Genomic DNA, 22,105 nt, shown 5'->3' on the forward strand with positions numbered 1-22,105 from the left:
CTGCAAAATGCTGTTGCAATTGTTTAATAATAATAATAATGGATTGGATTTATATAACGCTTTTCAAGGCACCCAAAGCGCTTTACAATACCACTATTCATTCACTCTCACATTCACACACTGGTGGAGGCAGCTACGGTTGTAGCCACAGCTGCCCTGGGGCAGACTGACAGAAGCGAGGCTGCCATATCGCGCCATCGGCCCCTCTGGCCAACACCAGTAGGCGGTAGGTGAAGTGTCTTGCCCAAGGACACAACGACCAGGACAGAGAGCACGAGGATCGAACTGGCGACCTTCCGGTTACAGATACGCTTCCCAACCCCCTGAGCCACGGTCGCCCATGGCATGGTTTGACATGGTCATCGCAATAGCGTCACAAGACCGCTCCATTGGAAAATCCTCCAGGGAATTATCAGAACTGGTGGGTTCTCCCATGAAGGCCCCACTGTTTCCTCCTCCCCAGAGTCAGCGTTAGATGACCTCACATCACTGCTGAGCACAGCAACAGACCCTGCATGTCCCTACTGGCCACATTCGCACTGCCCCATTAACCTACTGAACTCGATCCAATCTGTTCCAAAATTCAAAGGGTGCATCAGGCTTGAGCTAACTACAGCCTTCAGTCTATGTGTTGTGCCTGACATAATTAATTTCAACCGGTCCCATGGGATATTTATGAATGTCCACATGCACACACCTAACCACCACCCACTCTGCCTCCAGTAATGCCCCTGGACTAACTAGGGTTTGGTGGACCACAAGGCCACCAAGGCCTGGCATATACTCCCTTGGCACCTTACCAGTATGCAGTCTGTCTCTCTTGGGACCGGAGGACGGTGTCAGAAGGAACATCTGTCCCACCTCCATTACTGGGCAATCCTGGCAAATGTGTCCTGTCATGAAATCTTTTCCTCAGGGGCGGGACTGGTCGACTTCCACTGGCCACAGCTACTCTCGGGACTGCCCCAGCTGCACCACCAAGTGATCTTCAGCTAGGGTCACGGCAGTTTCAAGGCTCGCTGGCCAGTGATAGCCGACCCACTCCGCTCTGCTGAGAGCCCCTTCACGAACTGTTCATGCACTACCACATCCAGCAGTCACACCTCTTTCAGCATGGGGTTGGGCTGCAGCCTGCAGTGTGTGGCATCGTGCAGCCACCCGGCGTAGGTGAGGGGCCTGTCTCCCAACCCCAGATGTTCTCAAACGAGGCCCTTGCCTGGGTGGAGAGGCTGAGGGTGGCCACCTGGGCCTCGCCTGACAGCAGCTGCATCTAATGTCTGTCACTCGGCCTGGACCCGCAGTTTATTCAGCACCACCTCCAGCTCCTGGTGCATCACTGCCAACTCTCCCACCATCTGTGCCAATGCCTCCACTGCCCGGACTGGCTGCTGATCCATCATACTGAGCTGGGTTTCGGCACAACTGTAGCAAGAAGGACCCGATGCTTGGGAGTTTGATGTCAGTGATTTTTATTTACAATGAAGCACACGCAGCTTTGCAGCTGCCCTCTCCAGCTTACACACACCATACAGCTCCCTTCTCTGAGCCCTGGCGACTACCGAAATAGAGAAGGCATAGTTAGTGTAATGGATAAAGCTGTGCCAGCCAGCCTTCCCTGGCACTGTCCCCAGAGCCCGCTGTTCCACCCCTCCCCTGCAGCTGAACCACAAACCACACCCTGCTGTAGAGGTTAACGTGTAGCCATTAGTGTAGCACTATCCACACTCCATAAAGCCACATTGTGCTTTATGGAGTGTGGAGAAAAGAAATAAATAAAATACGAGCACATGTATGTGAGAGAGGAACACAAACAGTGGGAGTTTATTTCTCATTTCCAGCATGAAGTTTACTCATCGACATGCAACAATGAAAGACTTAGCTGACCATAATTAGGTAGCATACCTGGATAAATAACAGCTAAAACTGTACTCAATTATAAGATGTTTATGGTGCTTTATTTTTTTGTACCTTAAGTTCTAACAACTTGTCCAGATGCCTCACTGGTTTGTTCTGCACTCTTCACTGTGCCCTCCCCACACCCTCACATTTGAACTAAAGAGCATGTTCCTAGCATGATCACATTATGGTCTAATAAAAAAACAACAAAAAACCCCAAAACAACAATTAGAAAGATTCTCCTATTTTCCAAATTGATAATGACGATGGATGCCCACAAATGGATCCAACACAAAAGTGCAAGCTTGTACACGGCTAGACACGTGTTTGTTGCAAGTGTCAATATTTGTGGAAATACAACATGAAATTCTAGAGAGGCAGATTTAATTCATTATGAATCCGAATGAAATGCTGCTACTAATTTAACCTGTGGAAATGGGCTAAACATCACCTTGATTGTTGAGCTACTGCTGATCACTTGGCTATTGTCAGCCTCCCTGAGCTCATTGTCCATCTCTTCTATTCATAAAAAGGGCCACTATCCAGTGCTGTGTGCTATGCACTTTAAACAGTATATGACCTCAGTGCACCATCTTCCTATAGGTTTGTTAGAAAGGGGAGCAGTTTTCATGAAAGTTCTGCTTGTGTCTTTTTAAAAAATATAATTTTGTGTAGTGCAATACCCAGACCTAGTCCACACGGGTGACATTTCCTGCTGAGCTAGATTTCACAGATAATAAGTGGGATTTTACAGGAACTCCTGTTTGAACTTTGGACTAAGTCAGCTTGAATTTAATATTCGTGCATAGCTACAATACTTTCACATAAGGAAGATTACAAATGTGCTTCATGAGCGTAGACAAGCCGAATCAAGTCAAAACCAAACTAGAGACAAGGGCAAAAGATTAGCATGACTGGGAAACTGAGGAAAAGCTACGTTTGTCTTACATGCAAAGTCTTGCTGTTAAGTATCAGCTACAAACAGCTTATCAGAGCTGCTCAGTTAGCTGTGTCAAAAGAGCACATTAAAGCTGTCTCCATTCCTCTTGGCTGTATGTTCTGTTCAGCTTGGGTGCTGCTTGCACTGTTACAGTACCTGTTATTTCTAATACTGCTGTCTTAATCTATCAAAACAGTGTTGCCAAGGAAACAGTCTACATTTCGCAGTAAAAAAAACACCACAGTCGATGCTTAGGACACGCAGTACATATTGAGTCACGGAATCACATGAACAGGGACTTCTTTATTCATTTATTATGTTAGTGATTTCATTGTAAATGCTTAGAGACGCATCACATTTCTGACAAGCAGCATCTGCATTAAGCGCAGTCTAAACTATCAACTGCAGCAATTCACTATTCCTCAGCCATTACAGCAGAATGAGTGTTGAGCTGCACTGGAAGTGAAGTCTGTGCGTGGGTGAGAAGCACTGCTGCTGCTGACTGCAGCTGGTTCTTTCCTCGCATTCTCTTTTTTTAGCCAAACTGCTCATTTGTGTGTCTTTGACGTCACACACATACAGAGAGAGAGAGAGATATTTAGCTCAGCAGATCTGTTCAGCCTCTTTCCCTGTGTGATTCATATATAATTAGTCAGAGTAGCAGTACATTTCTCCTGCTGTCTGTCTCTGTTATTGTCTTTCAAATTCTCACACTCTGGTCTTAAATGTGAAGGTGGTAAACACAAGTTTCATGCAGCGCCACACTACATCTACACTGGCCAGCCATAATATTAAAACCACCTACCTAATATTGTGTAGCTCCCGCTTGCGCCACCAAAAGATTTGTTGACAACATTTGGGGCACACATTCTGGATGTCCTCTGACCTCTGGCACAGGGACATTGGTGGGTGTCACCAGGTCAGTGCTTTGAACTCTAAGTCATGTGCACATTTCCTTGATACAGCAGGCGCTTGTGCAATGCAGAGGTATGCTGGGTCTGCACACCCCTACTTCAGATGTCATCGCATTTTAATGCAACAATCAATGTTATTCACTTTGCCTGAGACATTTTGGTGCTATATCTTTCCTTAACATAGTGTTATTATCAGTTCAGGCCCAGGTTAATAATGACCACCTCCGGTGCTGTAGGCCAACAATGTGCTGGTGGAAACTGTCCTACTGTTGGCTAAAGACTAAGGTTGAATGAATGAAGTGGTAGAGAGTAGTAGAGAGAGTCCCAAGGGCAGAGAGAGTGGTAATTGGAGCAGATTCCAATGAACTTGTTAAAATGAAGTAGTTAAAATGTAACCCAGTTAATGTAGTTGAAATGAATAGAGGTCTGAGGAGGTGTTTGGAAGGTATAGTGTTAATAAGAGAGATGCTAGGGACAGATGGTATTGGATTTTGTAAATGTTGTGGAGATGACTGTGGTGAACACTTACAGAAGAGGGATGAACAGAGGGTGGTGCACGAAGGTAAATTACAGCTGCAAGAGTTAGGAGACCGCAAGGTCGTGTCAGGGGAGAATGTAGGTGTGCAACATCAGATGGTAGACTTTAGGATGACTTTGGACATCACGAAGAGGAAGAAAGTAAAGGTAGAATCAAGGATGAAATGGTGGAAGTCAAAGAAAGAAGAATGTTTCACAGAGTTCAGGGAGGAGTTGGTGGTAGGGAAGAGTTATCAGAAACTAAACAGGTCGGGGAAGTCTGTTTCGTACATCCTCTGGACAGAAGAATGAGGACAAGGAGATTTAGTGGAGGAATGAGGAAGTACAAGAAAGTATTCAAAGGAAGAGGTTAGCAAAGAAAACGTGGGATATTAAGGAAGCTGAAGAAAGTACAAAGGAGTACTGAAAGGCTAGGTGTACGGCAAAGAAAGAGGTAACAAAGGCAAAGAAAATGGTTTATGTTGAGTTGTATGTGAGACTGAGTATTAAATAAGGACAAAAGGACTTGTTTCGACTGGCTAGGCCAGGAGTGTCAAACTCCAGTCCCCAAGGGCCGGTGTCCTGAAACTTTTACGTGTGTCCCAGCTGAATAAAATTAGTAGATCATGAGCAAGACCTACTCATGTTACAGCAGCTCATGAGTGATGAACATGGTGCTAGAGAGGTACATTTTTCCAAACACTTACATTTATTTAAATTTACTTGAACAGGGTTAGGGGTTGCCACCTCAGCATGCAGTCAAGTTCTACTGCATCCTCAGCACTTTTAAAACAATATTACAAACCATTGTTAATATTTTGATTTCAGAAAGATTCTTTCTTTTTTGTAAATTTGCATATTTTGCCCAGTTATTTTTTTGTGTTACAGTTTCTTCTCAGTGAGCAAGCAGGCCCTCAGGTCAGGCACATACAAACACACATGCACTTAAAGGCACATATACACTCTGTTATGTTATGCATTAGCACACTTCTGTGTTGACAGATGCGTGGTTTGGCCAAAGAGAAATGCCAGACCAGTCTCTACACATATTGTCCCATGTTGATTACCCAACAGACTGTACTACTGCAGTGAGAGAAATCTGTATGGATGATGTGTGTTAGAGAGAGATATAAAAAGGAAATGCTATCCATCAGTGTAGTACAACTGTGTTTTTGGTCAATATGTTTTGTTCTTTATTGTATTAAATGTTGTTCTGCATGCTAGCTTGGTTTCATGTACCATCAGGACAGTTTAGTTAGTCAGTGTAGTGGCTGGGACTTGAACAGCAGTGGAGCAGATCCTCCTAACACTGTTCTTTGTCCTCTTGGTGTGGTCATCAGGTACCTCAGGATGAATGGAGCAGCTTCTCTCCTCTAGGGAAGGAAGATGACATCCCCTGTCGGAGGATGAGAAGCGGCAGCTATGTGAAAGCCATGGCTGAGGATGACAGCGGAGATTCTGATGGAAGTCCCAAGCCCTCTCCCAAGATCCAAGCTCGGCGGGCCAGCTACCTGAAAGCCACACAGCCATCACTGACTGAGATGACCACTCTACAGTAAGCCCCTCCATTCCTCATTGGTTTATGGGTGACATACTATAAGAAACAGAAGGACCTGTACTTGCAAAGGCTTCCATTAGTAAGAGTTGCACATAGTGAGAACAAGAAATCGTCGAATTTCACCTGAAAATTAAGAACAAATTGTGGTAATGATAAAGCATCTTGCTTCGAAAGCACGGGTGTCAAACTCCAGCCCTCGAGGGCCGGTGTGCTAAAACTTTTAACTGTGTCCCGGCTGCGACACACCTGAATAAAATTAGTAGGTCATTAGCAAAACTCTATAGAACTTGACTGCATGCTGAGGTGGCAATTCAGCCATTCACTTACAATTACTTAAATTCGCTTGAGTAGAGTTAGGGGTTGCCCTCGAGGACTGGAGTTTGACACCCCTGGAAAAAGGTAAAACAAACAAAGAGACAAAAAATGTTAGGAGTGGGGAAGAGTATTTTTAAGCAGCTTAGGAGTTTCTTAAGTAGAGTTCAGGTTGCACCCCTCAAGGACAGCAGCTTATACCCCAGATGTGTCTATAGTTTGTGATGGTGATTTCCTAGACAATTGTTTCTCTACAAGGGCACACCTGTTCCAATCATTTAATTCAATAAAATGTTTACAAAACTCCAAATACGAAGTGTCTTGATGCATGCTCAACCATCCAAGTAAGGAAATCCACAAAAGTTGGTTCTGTTTATCTGGATGTAGCGTTTTCAGTGGGAGAAACGTCTTGTCACTCATCCAAGTGACTTCTTCTGTCTCAGCTGACTGCAGGTTTCCCCAACCTTTTAAACAACATATTTGCATAATGACTGAAACTCGCACTACTGGCAAACAGCTGTGAAGTGAACGTGGCATGTCTGTTATTGCCAGATGGGCTGGCCTGAGTATTTCAGAAACTACTGGGATAGAGTTTACAAAGAATGATCCAAAATTGAAACTATCCAGTGAGCACCATGGTTTGCTCATGGCCTGTTGAAAACTGTTTCTGCATCAGTAATATGTCTTCTTTGTCTGTTAATCATGTGAAACTGCACATGATTATTTGCAGCTAGCGGCTTGTTAATGCTCTCCATCAAATCCAAAAACAGCATGTTGATATATGAAGATCATAAAGGCTCCAAAATTGATCAGATTATATTTTAAATATTAGTTCAGTTCTCTTGTAAACCCCAGCTGTCGATTGTAAGTTTAGAGTGTTTATTAAGATAAAAATAAAAGCGTTCCAACATCTCACCTGTTTGTTTTTATTCAGGCATACATGTAAACTATTTTTATTAAGAGAGAGATGAAGCTTGTGTTTCTGTCATGTAGTGATTATGCTCAACTGTATGAAGCTTATTAGACATTATGAAACAGGTGATAACAGTGCTTAAGATACTTTTTGAAATTTCTTTCTTAAAGAAATCTACTACATCATGTGTAATTTTTCTTATATCATCTGTCATTTTGTATTGCAAATAAATTGCATAATATTAGCTTAGGGTGACTGGCTTGGAGGGAAAGTTAGGCTGTGATGGTTTGAAAGTATGCTGAGAAGGGATAGTTGATAAAAATGCTGAAAATGGAGCTGCTAGGCAGGAGTCAAAGACAGAGACTACACAGATAGACGGATGCAGTGAAGGAGGACATGCAGAGCGTTGGTTTGACAGAAGAGGATGTTGGGGATGGGTGAGATGGAGGCAGATCATCTGCCAAAGCCACGTCTAAAGGGAGTGGCATGATGGTGGTTTAGACAATGAAGATTATTCCAAGGTGGTTTGAGATATTTATTCACGCATACGTCTTCTCTTTCCCATGCTACAGAGTCAGACAAAGACACAGCTTCTCTACCTTTACATTTATACCTGTTGGTTCTCCGCATCTGATGCCACATATGGTTATATTTAAGAGAGCCTCCTCTTGCTGGGGGTCTCCTGACCTCGACTCCCCTCAGACCTGCTGTCTCCTTTCCAAAAATATTCCAAGTCGCAGGGTCCACATATGTCTCACATGCTCCCCTATCCTAACCTTGACATGTGTACGTTAGGCTCAGTTCTATTTACAGAAAACAGAAAGATTTCTTAAGCCTCTAAACGTGTCCAAAGACAGAAGTTTGTTATGTGTCCATTGGTATGTGCTTGTCTCTCGTGTGCGTCTCCCTAAGGCCTGTGTCTATATTGTGTGTTTGCATGCTTACACCTATATGAGGTTATCTGTGTACATAGGTGTGTGTATCTAGTGTAGTTGGTGAAAGGAAACAAGTCAACCTATAACAGTCAGACATTGTATATAACACCTGTGTTTGCAGGATTTCAGCTGAGCACTCCCCCAAACTGCAGATCAGGAGCCACAGTTACCTGCGTGCGGTGAGTGAGGTTTCAATCAATAGAAGCCTGGACACCCTGGACCCCAAAACCCTCCTCGACCCCAAATCACTGCTGTCCTCACCCCAATACCGCTCACGCAATGAAAGCTACATGAGAGCCATGAGCACCATCAGTCAGGTTGGTTGGCATCACTGCTGTCTTTATATTTACTGTATACCCTATTCAGTCATTTCACATCAAACAGTTTTGATGTCAAACCTTCAAAGACTCATCTTTGAAGGTTGACACATCCTAATTCCATTACTGTATACCATTGCGGTTTCCTAGGATCTCACTGTTGCTGTTACAAAAACATCACGGACACGTGGACATATTTTTCCACTGGCTGACTTTTCATAGGTTCAAAAGTTGTCTTGAGCAATAGTTCTTCAGGCTTTCTGGAGATCTTTTAATGTTTATCATTGGACATTGTCTGCTTTTTCACTCGTTTATACTCAAATAGTTCAAACAAAACAAGGCACCTAACCCAAGAGATGAACTGATGTTTTGTCTAAACTTAGCAAAGAATCTGTGTTTTTGTATCATTAGGCACTTGGTGTCAAGACTGGCTACATGGCCGACAGGAGTAGGACCCAAATGCAGTACTCGAAATGAGAGTGTGAAAAAGTACCCGACAGCTCTAGGGATTCTGCAGATGATCCATGTTTTATTTCCCCTTGCAGTTGATGCACACATGCTTGCACACACACATGTGCGCACACATACATGTCTTTCATGTTGCTTCCATTGTTTCCTTTTCAGCATACTTCAGCCTGCTGTTTCTGCAACTCTCCTCTGCTTCTGGTTCACATCTTCACGAAAGTTAGCAAACTGCCATTTCCCACCAAGAGTCATGCTCATAGTTCACAAACTGTATATCATGTTAAGGATCTAATACCCTAAATTTTCTTTAGAGCCCCATCGTTAAACCTTGAAGGAGTATCTTTTGCCATGGATGTCAAATGCACCATATGGTGGGAAGATTCCCTACCCAGTGGTAGCATGTGGTAAAAGACCCATTGCTCCACAAGCAATGGTGATCACAGTCATCATTAGGTCTTAAACCCACACCTAACCTCCCAGAGGTTAGATGTTTCCTTTAGAGGAAAGGAAAACAGATTTTTTTTATTGCTATAGTTTTGATGTAAATCGGTTAACATGGTTATTTTGGTTTTTGTGATTAACTAGTTTAAGACTTTAGACTAGGTTATGGTTGGGTTCATCACAAGTGATGACTTAGATCTCACATGGTTAAACAGTAATGGTGTTAAACATCCAATCAATCGCTGCACCCATGGCAACTGTTCTACTGATTGCACTGCCATTTAAAAGTGGCAGCAAATAAACTTTTCTGCAGGATCAACAATACTACCCTGAACCATGCGATACTTTAATAATTTCAGTGATTTGAAATTGATTTGTATAGAGGTTTCCTCATTGTCCTCTAAATCTAAACTCTAAATTATTCCCTCTGTTTGTCCTTTTCTTCATTTGATTTCCATCAGCTGAGTGAGGTGGAAGTAAATGGGCAGATTGAGCAGGTGTGTGAGCAGGTGTACAGTGAGATGCAGTCTCAGGCCATGGAGGCTGCCATGGACAGCATGGACACCATGGACACACTGCCTATGCCGGGATGCTTCCGGATGCGGAGCCACAGCTATGTAAGAGCGATTGACCAGGGCTGTGGGGAGGAGGAAGGAGAAGGAGGGAGACCACTGCTTCTGTTACCGTCCTCCCCACCACGTACATCTGCAACCACCGTCAGGACCATCCAGAGCAGCACGGGTAGGGAATTTTTTACCTTTTTTTTTCCATACAAGGGACCACTGGGAGAAAACCCTACAGTCCTTGGCTTTGAGCCTTTATGTTAATGAAAAAGTGTGAATCTCTTTGTACTGTTTGTTGAAATCTGTTGTGATATGATTCAATCACTTCAAATGCTGCTGAAGAGTAAATATCACTCATAAAGGGAAAATGGATGCTGAAGAATTGCTTTAAGGTCAGTGGTGTCTTGTGGTGAAGCTTTGAAGTGCATCACTGAGGTGACCTTTGTTTGACCAAGGTAATATATTTTCCCATTTTCACAAAAATCCTGGCTTGGAGGAAACTAGAGGGAATTTTGTGCAGCGTTGAAAATTGTTCTGCATTGCTGTGGAAGTGTCACACAATTTACTTATTGTTATTTTTTTTGCTATCACAAAAATATAAAAGATTTTGATTTCAAGACTGGTAGAAAAAATAGCTAATAGGATTTATTTTGTAATCAGTCTGTTGTGGTTAGTTATGTGGGGTGACATGCTGGCAAGGCAGACAACTTAATAGCTTTATTGTGGTCTTTTATTTGTCAACCTCACTGTAGCTTCTAGTACAAGGGTGTTACTTTAAAAAAGTAATTAATTACTATTTACTTAATCAATATTGTATTTAAAATACTTATCTAATTACTGTGTCTGAAAAGTAACTTAATTACTCAATAAGTAATTTAACTAAATGTAGGGGGTCATATGATTGTTGGGTTTTTCTCTGTATCTATGAAGCGCCTTGAGGCGACTTTTGTTGTGATTTGGTGCTATATAAATAAAATTGAATTGAACTGAATTAACTGCAATGTTCAAATAAGTTCTTTTAAAAGCAAAACATGATTTAATATGAAGGTAACATGAGCAGAGAGTACAAACATGCTGAGGGATTGTCTGTGTTAGTTGAGTGAGACGGTCCAAAACTAATGTGTACACTTATGTCTGCATTTTGATTTTGTTACATACGAACAAAATGATAGCAGAAGTGCTGCCACGTGTGTGGGCAGAAAGAGAGGACCGATGTGTTTTCAGTTTGGTAGTTCAATGAAAGACTTCAGTTAGTTAAGAGTAAGGCAAAAACAATGCGTTCACGTTTGCAGTTTTGTCTTGTTATACAATATTTGAAATAAAAACAAACAAACAAAGAAAACACTACATTTTTGGAAATGTTTGTGATTGTTTTCTTGTTTGTTTGGGTTTTTTGTACTACTTGAACACTGAAGTAGCCCTCACATGAGATGACAGTGCCAGCAGTGGCCCACAGTTCATTTAAGTTTGAGACCCCTGGTCTAGGAGGTCCTAACAGTTTACACACTGTGTGTTTGTTGTGTTTGTTTGGACATGAAAAAGTCCAAAGCAGACAGAGATTGGAGAGTTTAGTTTCACTTCCAGCATTAGCGCCCTTTCCCCTACTGTCACTAAATTTCATTAAATAATTATTAGGCATTGTTCCATGTAACTCTTAAGTGTTTTGCAAAAACACAAATAAACAAACAAATTAATAGTCCTCTCATTTCAAAGAGGGGATGTTCATAACATTGATCAATGACAAAGCATTTATGTGGGGCTGCTGCTGATCAATATTAAAAAGCTGGTGGGGGGGCGATGATACTCCCATGTAACAGACCTTCAGCCTGATTTTCAGCATACAGGGTTTATGGAGACATCTTTGGGCCTGAAACACGGCTTCAGTTGGGGAAAATGTGGGCATCTGAAAACCCCACGTATAGACCGCTGAACCCACAGAAGCAACTGCAGACTTCTGGGAATGTTAATGCTTGAGAAGAGGCAGGTAGTCTACTCCCAACCATGATTTTAGAGCTTATCGAACTGACAGATAAATATGTTATTAATGCAATAATTCAAAAAAATTTAACTAAATAATTCAAAATCTGCGAAGACTGTGAGGTTGCCCATCCCAAACAAAAATGCCATTCTTATTTTTTTTCTTTGGAAAAATAAAGTTTTGTCCACTATTATGGTCATTTATGTAAAAGATTCTGGTAAGTACATTTTATAACAGCTTTCCTAGAAATTCTGGGATTGGAGGGATTTTTCCCAGATCCATGAGCAGCCAAAGTTCATATATTTAGGTTTAGAGAAGCCAAAGACTTAGTGCCAGCCCTTTTTGATTTTGAGCCTAACATTATAGATGTGAGCAAATGTGTTTAATGTTTTGGAGAAGTACAACAATTTTTACACAAACCTTTACTAGAAGTTTGTTTTAGTTTAGGTTAATAAACATTTAAAAGTTTTTTTTAAATAAAAACCTTCTTAGTTTGCTGAGGTTTTCATTGTTTCTCATTGTTTTGTTTTTTTATAAACAAGTGTTTTTAAATTGGGTTTTTCTACCGGTGTGCTGTTCAGTAAAATTAAAAAGTAAAGTAACATTTTAACAAGCATTCATTTTCTTGAATAAACTGATGGTTTGATAATGATTTGTTTACATAGTTAGAGCAACTTTTCTTGAAAAAGCTTATTATGATCATCTTGGTAGTTATGAAGGGGCACAGAAGCTTCTTAGGGGTGTACATACATGTAATAAGTTAAACGTGGAAATGGTTAAAGACATTTGAATCAATTTCAAGTAAACCTTTGTGTTTTGCAACCCTTAGTAGAAGATAATGGTGGTTTTAAGTAACTGTTTTTGATTTGTTTTCCAAGGAAAAGTGAAAAACACGTGTGGCTTCTCCTCAGCCAGTTGTAATCTGGAAAAGCTCACCTTATATTTGCTGTCCCGAAAATTTTTTCAGCGCTGTTAATTCAATCTTGCAGGCCTGCTTACAAAAAATGAGAAAAAAGAGAGCTGATTATTAGCTCATCAAGTGCACTGTTACAATTTCAAAGGGCCCAATTCTAGACATGTCCATGTTTAAACTCCCTCTATTAAAATAAGAAAACAACCCAAACCGCACTGACACAATCACCCCGTCACTCAAACAACAACCCCAAAGATCTTAAACACAGAACAACTTTGCTTATTAATGTATAAATATGTTGTTGGGATTAGAACTTCAGGGCCACAAAGCTTTGCCCTACTCTTGGTTTAATTAATACTTACATAGTCTGAGATCAGACTTAAAATCACTCCCTCTGTTCATTTTTCTCCACATCATATCTCAGCGGCCTCAGACTCCACAGCGTCCTGAGAGTCCGAGGTCACTGACATAATTTCACCTGCTAAATACACAAAAAAATCTTGTTAAAAGCCACAGTTTGCACACAGTAATGTTCCCCTTTAAGCGCTTTAACATACTTAGATTTAGCATAACATGTAAACCCGTTATAACAATGTGTCCTCACTAAATTATACATTTCTTGTCCAAATCTGCCCTTCTGAACAGACCTGACCACCTTATTTAGTTATCCTGTTACTTTACCATTATATCTTTCACCAAATAATCCTCCTCAGTCACTGCTCTGTTTCCTCCATTCAAAGCCTCAGTCACACAGACACACAGGAAGCTTCTTTCTCACCACTCATTTCAGCTAATTTGCATACTGAGTCATATCTCAAGGAGTTACCATGACAAGAGAAAGACAGATTTAAATCTTACCACATTATTAAATTATTTTATTTCCTTCCTAGAGTAATCACTTGTTTTGTTCACTTGACACAAGAGCACTTCCAATTCACTGTTTTAAAACTACTTTAAGCTTTTAATCACTTTTCATTTTCATCAATGTCACTCTCTTGTCATGAAACTTTCCTGAGTTATTCCTCAACTTCAGGGTTTAAGTGTGTTCACACTATTTTAACACTGATAAACAGACTCACAGGCTCAACATGCCGTCTAATCTTCATGAGCTCTCTCGTAGTTGTAAGGTTAATGCATCTTCTGTGTGTGTGTGATTTTGTATGTTTCTTTTTGCAGTGTTTCAGACTCCTTCATAATTTTCCCACTTAACCAGTCAGTTTTCTCTTCCCCAAGTTTGCAAACCCAAATTTTGATTTCCCACCTTAAATAACAGCATTCCTTGTCTTCAGCCAATTCAACCAGAAACTTGGCCTGAAGGTTTCCAGTGATGTTAACCTATAACTTTCTTCTGACCACTGCATGTGGAAAATTGATCCAGGTCTGCTTTACACCTAAAAATGACAAACTGAGACATTTTCATTATTATCATGAGTGCTTAAACGACTCACTTCTCTCTCTCCTGCAAAAAAACCAATTTATTTCATGTATTCACCTTGATAAATGTAAGCGTGTTCTTCCTTGCGTTCATGTTATGTGGTCATGTTAATGGAGTGTAAGCTGCTTCTTCATTGCATACGTATTTTATCATCAGGTTTAACTCATGCCTCTTTGCACTGAGCTGTGGATTCAAACTATCTCAATTCTGCTTCTCCCCAAAAATAATCTCAAATGTAACCATTTGTATATGTGTTTTTTTTACCTTTTTAACCTCATTGTTGTGATGTGGTGAACATTTCTAAACCTTCATAAGTTCAGCCTTCAATCCAATTTTCCCATATACATTCACTATATCACGTCCAGGTTCACCTCTCACTGTTCTCACAGTTTCCTGTGGGGCCTCGCAGATCAACACAGGCCCAAATCAGCTGTTTCTTCTCTCCATTCCTTCTCTCTTGATCTTTTCAGTCTTTCCTTTGAGGATTACTCCCAGCATGGCAAATCTTAAAATCAGTGTCTAGTGCTTCCACACAGTTGTTTAGAGTTCAGAGTGCATGTTCCATCAAATGTTTTCTTACATGCCTCTGCTGGAGTCGTCAGTGTTATAGTTCAGTTGCACTGTCTTTTTGCCTGCTGTTAACTCTTCAAGTACACGATGTTCTTCTCAGGATAAGGAGACAATGAGAGGTGAAGCTGTCAAATGTTAAGCCAAAGTCTGGCCTGTTTTCCTCCCAATTCTGTTAATCAATCTTTTTGCCGCTGTACTCATGTTTTCAGGATGAGTAGAGTCCACCTGTATTGACACACTAAAACCTTCAATTAATATCCTTTTCATTTCTTTTCTTAAAACATCCATTAGCTTCCTCTGCCTGGATTTTAACTCGTCTGTTTCTCTCTGGGTGCACACTTCACACACCAGCCAGTTTCCTTTTATGGGCATGCAAAGTTCCTGTCACACACACAGCTTCCTGTCACACACACAGCCGCGCAGACTCATATTTTCCTGTTTGTATTTACAGTCTACACACCCTCTAAGTCTTGATCTAAAAACAATGCACCCTTATTACACGCACACACACTTAAATATACTAAACTCTTTGGTTTTGCAAGCATTCACATCACAGTCTTCAACGTGCTCAGCAGAGCTCTTTCAGACATCAGGACCATTCTTTCAGCTCAGTTTGTAGCATCATCCACACAATACTTTCATCAGCATGTTACACTCCTCCCTGAACTTCCTTAAAAAATAAAATAAAATAAAATAAAATAAATTGTCTCACACACACACACACCATGCCCTTTTTCTCTCAACACAATGTGCACCTTTAATCTTTCATCCAAATAACAATTTTACACTTCACTTATACATTCACACATTTATATAGAACAAAAATTGCCACTGTCTGCCAAGATAAATTATTTCCATTACCATATCACAACTTCGCTTCATCTTCCTCTAGTACTAGTCATCCTACCATTTCGACTAATTTAAAAGCATCTAAGCAGAGGTTCGCCCACCTTGCTGGTCAATTGTAGCCGTTATCTGTCCGGGACAGCGGCCCGATTACTAAGTCCTATCTTAATCTATAAGCGCTTCCCGCAGCTCGACATGTACCTCATGAACGCCCAGCGTCCTGCTGGTGCCTGAAGCTTTACGTAAAGCTTACATGTGAGCCACGTTTAAAATGGTCATGCCCGGGGGCCCCGCCCCTGTCGGTCAAACAGTGCAAGAAAAGTGGTGCTTGACCACTGATTAACCCTACCTGTCGCGGGTATCACCTGAATTAAACCTGTCACCTGCAGGAAATTGCAGCGCGTCCGCCGCAAGATGGAGTCATAACACTTAGAACATTTTGCACCCCTAGGAAGTCCAACTTCCCGTCCTAAGTACTTTAAATAATTCTGGAAGCATCACTGTGGACTCTAACTGCCAGTTTATTATCTGATGCTCGGGTCGCACCCTATAATCAATGTGGGAATAAAATTCCCTGACCAAATGTCCTAATCTAATCTCTTTTCTTGGCTGACGTAACACACACATAACACACCAATTTAGAATTCATCCAATGTGCACAATTTTCTACAGGCTTGCGCTTACATATACTCCTTTAGACCGGTCTGTTGTCCGCCTCATATCAGATCGTACCTTAAGGTCCATATTAGTCCCCTCAGCCGCACAAGAATCCGGGTCACTGGCACCAAGTATTAAATTTGGTTCTTTTGGATTCTTTAGGGCCAAGAAAGACACGGCTCAAAAGTGGTCTTTTTACTTTAAAAAAATGATCCTTATTATACATATCTGGGATATGGAGACCTGAACACAAAACACACAACCCCAGGTCTGAAGCACAAACGGAAGCCTAGTCATTTATATACTTGCTCTCTACGTCACACTTCAAGTTTCAATCAAACAGCCGAGTTGGTTTCACTTTCTAGCTGCAAAAGCACGCTCTGCAAAAGCATGTAATTTCCTGTCAGCCTGCAACCTAGTTTTACACTGAAGTCTGGGCCTCTCTTATATAAATCAGCATATAAGCATTTAAGATCATATATTTATTACCTAACAAGCCCCTTGATTTACGATCAGTCATTGTTGTGAGTGCGCAGGCCGAGTCATGTGTGGACGTATTTTACCTCCACAAACAGCCGAGACATGGTTTGCGATACATGTGGCAAGACAGTGAGGTGTTGTGGCAACACCACTAACCTCATCAAACACCTCACAGTAAATCATATCACAGAATATGACGAGCGTATGTTGAGGTGAACTGAAGAGGAGGAGACAGACAGGTGCTGCTAGGGCGAGACAGACGTCTCTCACGGAGTCCTTAAGTGCTGCAGGCAGGCAAGGTGTTCAAATAGCACAACTTCAGGTTCTTATTTCTATATGATAATTCTGCATTGTCAAGCGATAAGAACAAGTAATCTGATGTCCTGTAATCGTTATGAAGCTATAATTTGAGATACAAGAAATGATACAATAAATAAAATACGTTTTGTACAAAGTATCGGTATTGGATCAGTATCGTCGATACAACCCTGAATTTTACTTGGAAAATCAGTGGTATCGCACATCACTAGTGATCTTGCCTTCCAGTCCAGTCTAGAACTATGGGAGGTGGCTTTAACCATCTCAGCTGGTAGGTGACACTTGTGCCCCTCTCCCATGTACAGTTAAATCTGAAGGAACTTACGGTGAAATATCACACAAAGCTTTAAGAAGCCCAATTATGATATCTATAAAATATTCATATTAAAGTCAAAATGGATCAGAACAAGACCAAATTTTGCCTACAATAAAGCTATAGTGAAGCTACATTTGTGACCACTAAAGGCTCTGTCATAAAACTATAAAGATGTTAGACAATGCCATATCTTTCATGTTATCATAACCAAACAGGAATTTTCAGGATCACTTGAATCTTTGGTCATGGGTTAGCATCTGTTTCTCACTTTTCAGATTTGTCACACCTTTTGTAAAAAGAGGCATATTATTGCAAAACCACACCTGAAGAGTGCTGTGATGAACATAGCCTTTCAATATTCTGACCAAGGTTGTCAGTAAGTTTAACCAACCTGACACTGAGGGACAGAAAGGGTCCACGAGAACCATAGTTTCTCGTTGGCATTTAAAAGGTCCCCCTGGACAAAGATTGCCATAGCATAAAATCCCCAGAAACAGAAAGACATCACTATTCATTGACAGAGATGATTTCATGAAGGATATATATTGTTTCTTTTTAATTTTCCCCCCAGAAGTTATTCACGCTTTGTCACAAGTCACAAATGAGAATTTTAGGAAGATTAGAAATAGTGGAACCCCAATTTACAAAATAAATTCGTTCCAGAGGGTCTTTCGTAAGTCAAAGTGTTCATGAGTCGAGGCACCTATTTCCATCGCCTTTTGAGTGAGAATCAGAATCAGAATCAGAATCAGAATACTTTATTGATCCCTGGGGGAAATTATTTTTTGTTACAGTGCTCCATTTTAAACCAACATTAAGACAAGACAGACAATACGCTAACTAAGAATAGTACAATATATACATATATATACATACATACATACATAAGTCACTCATAAATAAATATTTGGAAAAGAAACATGTGTAGTTGTAGCAGCAAACAGTGTGTTAAGTGGATGCGTTGTACAGGGAGATGGCCACAGGCAGGAATGATTTCCTGTGTCGTTCAGTGGTGCTTTTCGGTAATCTCAGTCTCTCACTGAACAAGCTCCTGTGACTGACCAACATGTCATGGAGTGGGTGGGAGGTGTTATCCAACATTGTCTTTATCTTGGACAGCATCCGCCTCTCCGACACCACCTTGAGGGAGTCCAGCTCCATCCCCACAACATTGCTGGCCTTACGGATCAGTTTATTAAGTCTGTTGGCATCTGCGACCCTCAGCCTGCTCCCCCAGCATGCAACAGCATAGAGGATCGCACTGGCCACCACAGACTCATAGAAAATCCTCAGCATTTTCTGGCAGATGTTGAAGGACCTCAGTCGCCTCAAAAAATAGAGACGACTCTGGCCCTTCCTGTAAAGTGCTGTGGTGTTTTTAGCCCAGTCCAGTTTATTGTCAATGTGTACTCCAAGGTATTTATAGTCCTCCACAATGTCAACACTGACCCCCTGGATTGAAACAGGGGTCAAGTGTTTCCTGGTCTTCCTGAAGTCCACGATCAGTTCCTTGGTCTTTGCCACGTTGAGCTGCAGATGATTCTGCTCACACCACGTGACAAAGGAGTCGACCACAGCCCGGTACTCTGTCTCATCATCCCTGCTGATGCATCCAACCACCGCAGAGTCATCAGAAAACTTCTGAAGATGGAGGTCTCTGTGCAGTGGCTGAAGTCTGTGGTGTAGAGGGTGAAGAGGAAGGGGGAGAGGACAGTCCCCTGTGGTGCCCCTGTGTTGCTGATCACCTTGTCAGACACACACTGTGGGAGACGTACATATTGTGGTCTTCCTGTCAGGTAATCAACAATCCAGGACACCAGAGAAGCATCCACCTGCATCGCTGCTAACTTATCACCCAGGAGGGTCGGCCTGATGGTGTTGAAAGCACTGGAAAAGTCAAAAAACATGACCCTCACAGTGCTCGCCGGCTGGTCCAGATGGGTGTAGACACGATTGAGCAGGTAGATGATGGCGTCCTCTGTTCCGAGACGAGGCTGATAAGCGAACTGAAGGGGATCCAGGTGTGGTCTTACTATGGGTCGCAGCTGGTCCAGGATGAGCCTTTCCAGGGTCTTCATGATGTGAGAGGTCAGTGCCACGGGCCTGTAATCCTGGGGGCCACTGGGACGAGGCGTCTTTGGTACAGGGACGAGGCATGATGTCTTCCACATCACCGGGACCCTCTGCAGACTCAGACTCAGCATAAACAGTTTATGAAAGACTCCACACAGCTGGGGGGCACAGGCCTTGAGGACAAGGGGACTCACTCCGTCTGGTCCAGCAGACTTGCCTGAGTGAAGTCTCCTCATTTGCATCTCAACCTGGTATTGAGTGAAGGTGATGGGTGGGGGAGGGGTGTCAGGACTCTCACAGGAGGCAACATGTGAAGAGAGAGGCTGGCACAGTGGTGTGGCTCTGGATTCCAGGCTGACTGCAGGTGAGGTTGTGGGGGTGGGAGCAGACACTGTGGTGTCGAATCTATTGAAAAACAGATTCAACTCGTCGGCTCTATTCTAACCTCCCTCAGCTCCCCTGCTGTTGGTTGGCCTGAATCCAGTGATGGTCTTCATGCCCCTCCACACCTCTCTCATGCTGTTCTGCTGGAGTTTCCACTCCAGCTTCCTCCTGTAATTGTCCTTAGCCTCTCTGATCTTGTCCTTTAGTAACACCTGGACCTTCCTCACCTCCTCTTTGTTGCCCCCTCTGAAAGCCCTCTTCTTGTTGTTGAGGAGGGCTTTGATGTCCTTAGTCACCCACGGCTTGTTATTTGGGTAACAATGAGGCGATGCTGGCTGAAGATGAAGTTCTTGGTGGAGGACCTCGCTCATATTTATCTATAATTTCTCTCTTTGTTTCCATCGAGAGCACTTTACGCTTCTTCTTTTCACTCGAATCACTTGCATGAAGTTTTTTTGGCCCCATTATGAATGAACGATAGGCTAATTGCAAACGAAAAGCACACAAAATAGCACTGCAACAACAATACATCTTTCACGTGGAGCAGCGAAACGCAAGTACGAAAGCCAAGGAGTTATCACATGATTCAGAAGGCATTCTGGGCATTCTGGGCTCAGCCAGCGGATTTCGTTACACGGACATTTGGCCGAACCACGGGCAGAAATATTGCCGTTAAGTGGGGTCTTCGTAGGCCGGGGTTCCACTGTACATTTCTACAGATGCAGTGCACCTAACAATCATTGTCTACACTTGTTATGACTATCCTGGAAATAAAGTCCAATCGTCAACTTTTGGTTGATTACTTAGGTTTTTGTTTCATATTGTGTTTGGTTCCATAAAATAAACACTCATCGGTTGAAAAGCCTTATGAAGGGGAGATACATTTTGTGGAGTATGGGCTTTAGATGAGCTACCTCTACTGGGCCGATCATGTTTTTCTTTTGTTTAAACTGTCCTGCCCGGCAGTTTCATCAAGCAGAATCATGATCTGAATGCTCTGTTGTGCCAAGCACATTCACTTTGTCAAGAGGAGCATTATGGGACTCTGTAGGTTCCTCTTGTTAATCTTTGTTTTGTTTATTTATTTTATTTTATTATCGACCTTATTATCAGAGTGGGTATTATGCTGGAGCAGACAAGGTGAAGGCCAGGTTGGTTCCCCAGGTGTATGAGCATTTGTCATAAAACATGGTTCAAAATGAGGGTGAGAGACTGCAACAACAACAATTGCCAGGGATGAGTTGTTCAGTTGTTCAGAACTTAGTGTGCACTAAATACCACAAATGTGCATCTGATTGGGCACACATGAATATGGTATGATATATGAAAGTAAAATAACATTTCATGGACTTACACCCTGTTATTTTAGACCTTCTCACTTTTCTTTTTTCTCCATTCTTTAATCATCGCGTGTTTCTTTTTGTTTACGTGTTAATTACTTGGCTGGTACATTATGAGAAATAGCCACACTGCTTTCATATGGGAATACTGTTCAGATGTATGATAAAATTCTGAGCAAAATGAATCAGCTCCTCTGTCTTCTCTGCAGACATGACAGTTATCTGACCTCCATTTTCACATAACTTTCTGTGGAGTTGTAGGACAAGCTTCCATTTACCACAGCCATGTTATTCTGAACATGACAATTCCATCTTAAATTAAGTTTCAGAGGCACTTCCACATTAATCAGTCCAAAAGCTGTTGTAGATAATGCTTGTGTAGAGGGGGTATAGTTAATAAACTAAGACACAAACACACACACACACACAGTTCCTCTAGAAACAATGTAGGCTATTGGTTTAACAGGGATCAGTCAGGGAAAAGAACTTTTTATTACCACTGTTATTAAACAACGTTGTGTATAATTTAACAAATAAAAAGATAAATGCTTTATCATGAAAATGAGAAAATGAAAAACTCCAAATTGTGTCATGGAATAAATTGTTAAAATTGCTCAGTTAAGGAGCTGTTTCCATCATGTGCTCTGGTTTAGTCGCTGTCCTGGTCTGTTTTCAGAGGCAGTCCACTGAAAACAAGAACCCACAGTCTAATAAACCGTAGTGCAATCTAACACACACACACACACACACACACACACACACACACACACACATACACACACACACACACACACACACACACACACACACACACACACACACACGAAAATGCTTTGAGATATAGTTATGTGCACAACTGCAGTTTTTTATGAACTGCAGCAATGAAACAATGAACCAGAAATCCCACAAGGATAACACTGTAAAAGGCTGTGTTCATGTGTGTTTTATTTTTATGTTTAACTGGAGTTAACCTACATTTGAATCTGCTCTGGGATTTCCCATAGTTAACAGAGAGGATGCATGGA

At 41.8% G+C, this 22,105-nt stretch overlaps 1 protein-coding gene across 4 annotated transcripts in view; it reads left to right on the forward strand.

Annotated features, from left to right (window-relative positions):
* LOC146554249 (disks large-associated protein 1-like) overlaps positions 1 to 22,105 on the forward strand; it is a 164,818-nt gene that overhangs the window by 94,516 nt on the left and 48,197 nt on the right. For 3 of the 4 annotated variants that reach the window (XM_085253284.1, XM_085253285.1, XM_085253287.1), the window contains 3 exons: positions 5,607 to 5,821; positions 8,106 to 8,301; positions 9,669 to 9,948. In XM_085253284.1, coding sequence (XP_085109410.1) covers positions 5,607 to 5,821; positions 8,106 to 8,301; positions 9,669 to 9,948 — 691 coding nt within the window. The remainder of the gene's footprint in view (positions 1 to 5,606; positions 5,822 to 8,105; positions 8,302 to 9,668; positions 9,949 to 22,105) is intronic. The other variant, XM_085253286.1, reaches the window with a different exon arrangement.

The sequence above is a fragment of the Mchenga conophoros genome, linkage group LG18 (assembly GCF_057382185.1).
Source record: "Mchenga conophoros isolate Kocher_MC1m ecotype Shallow Benthic linkage group LG18, M_conophoros_male_GT1.1, whole genome shotgun sequence".
Lineage (NCBI taxonomy): Eukaryota > Metazoa > Chordata > Actinopteri > Cichliformes > Cichlidae > Mchenga > Mchenga conophoros.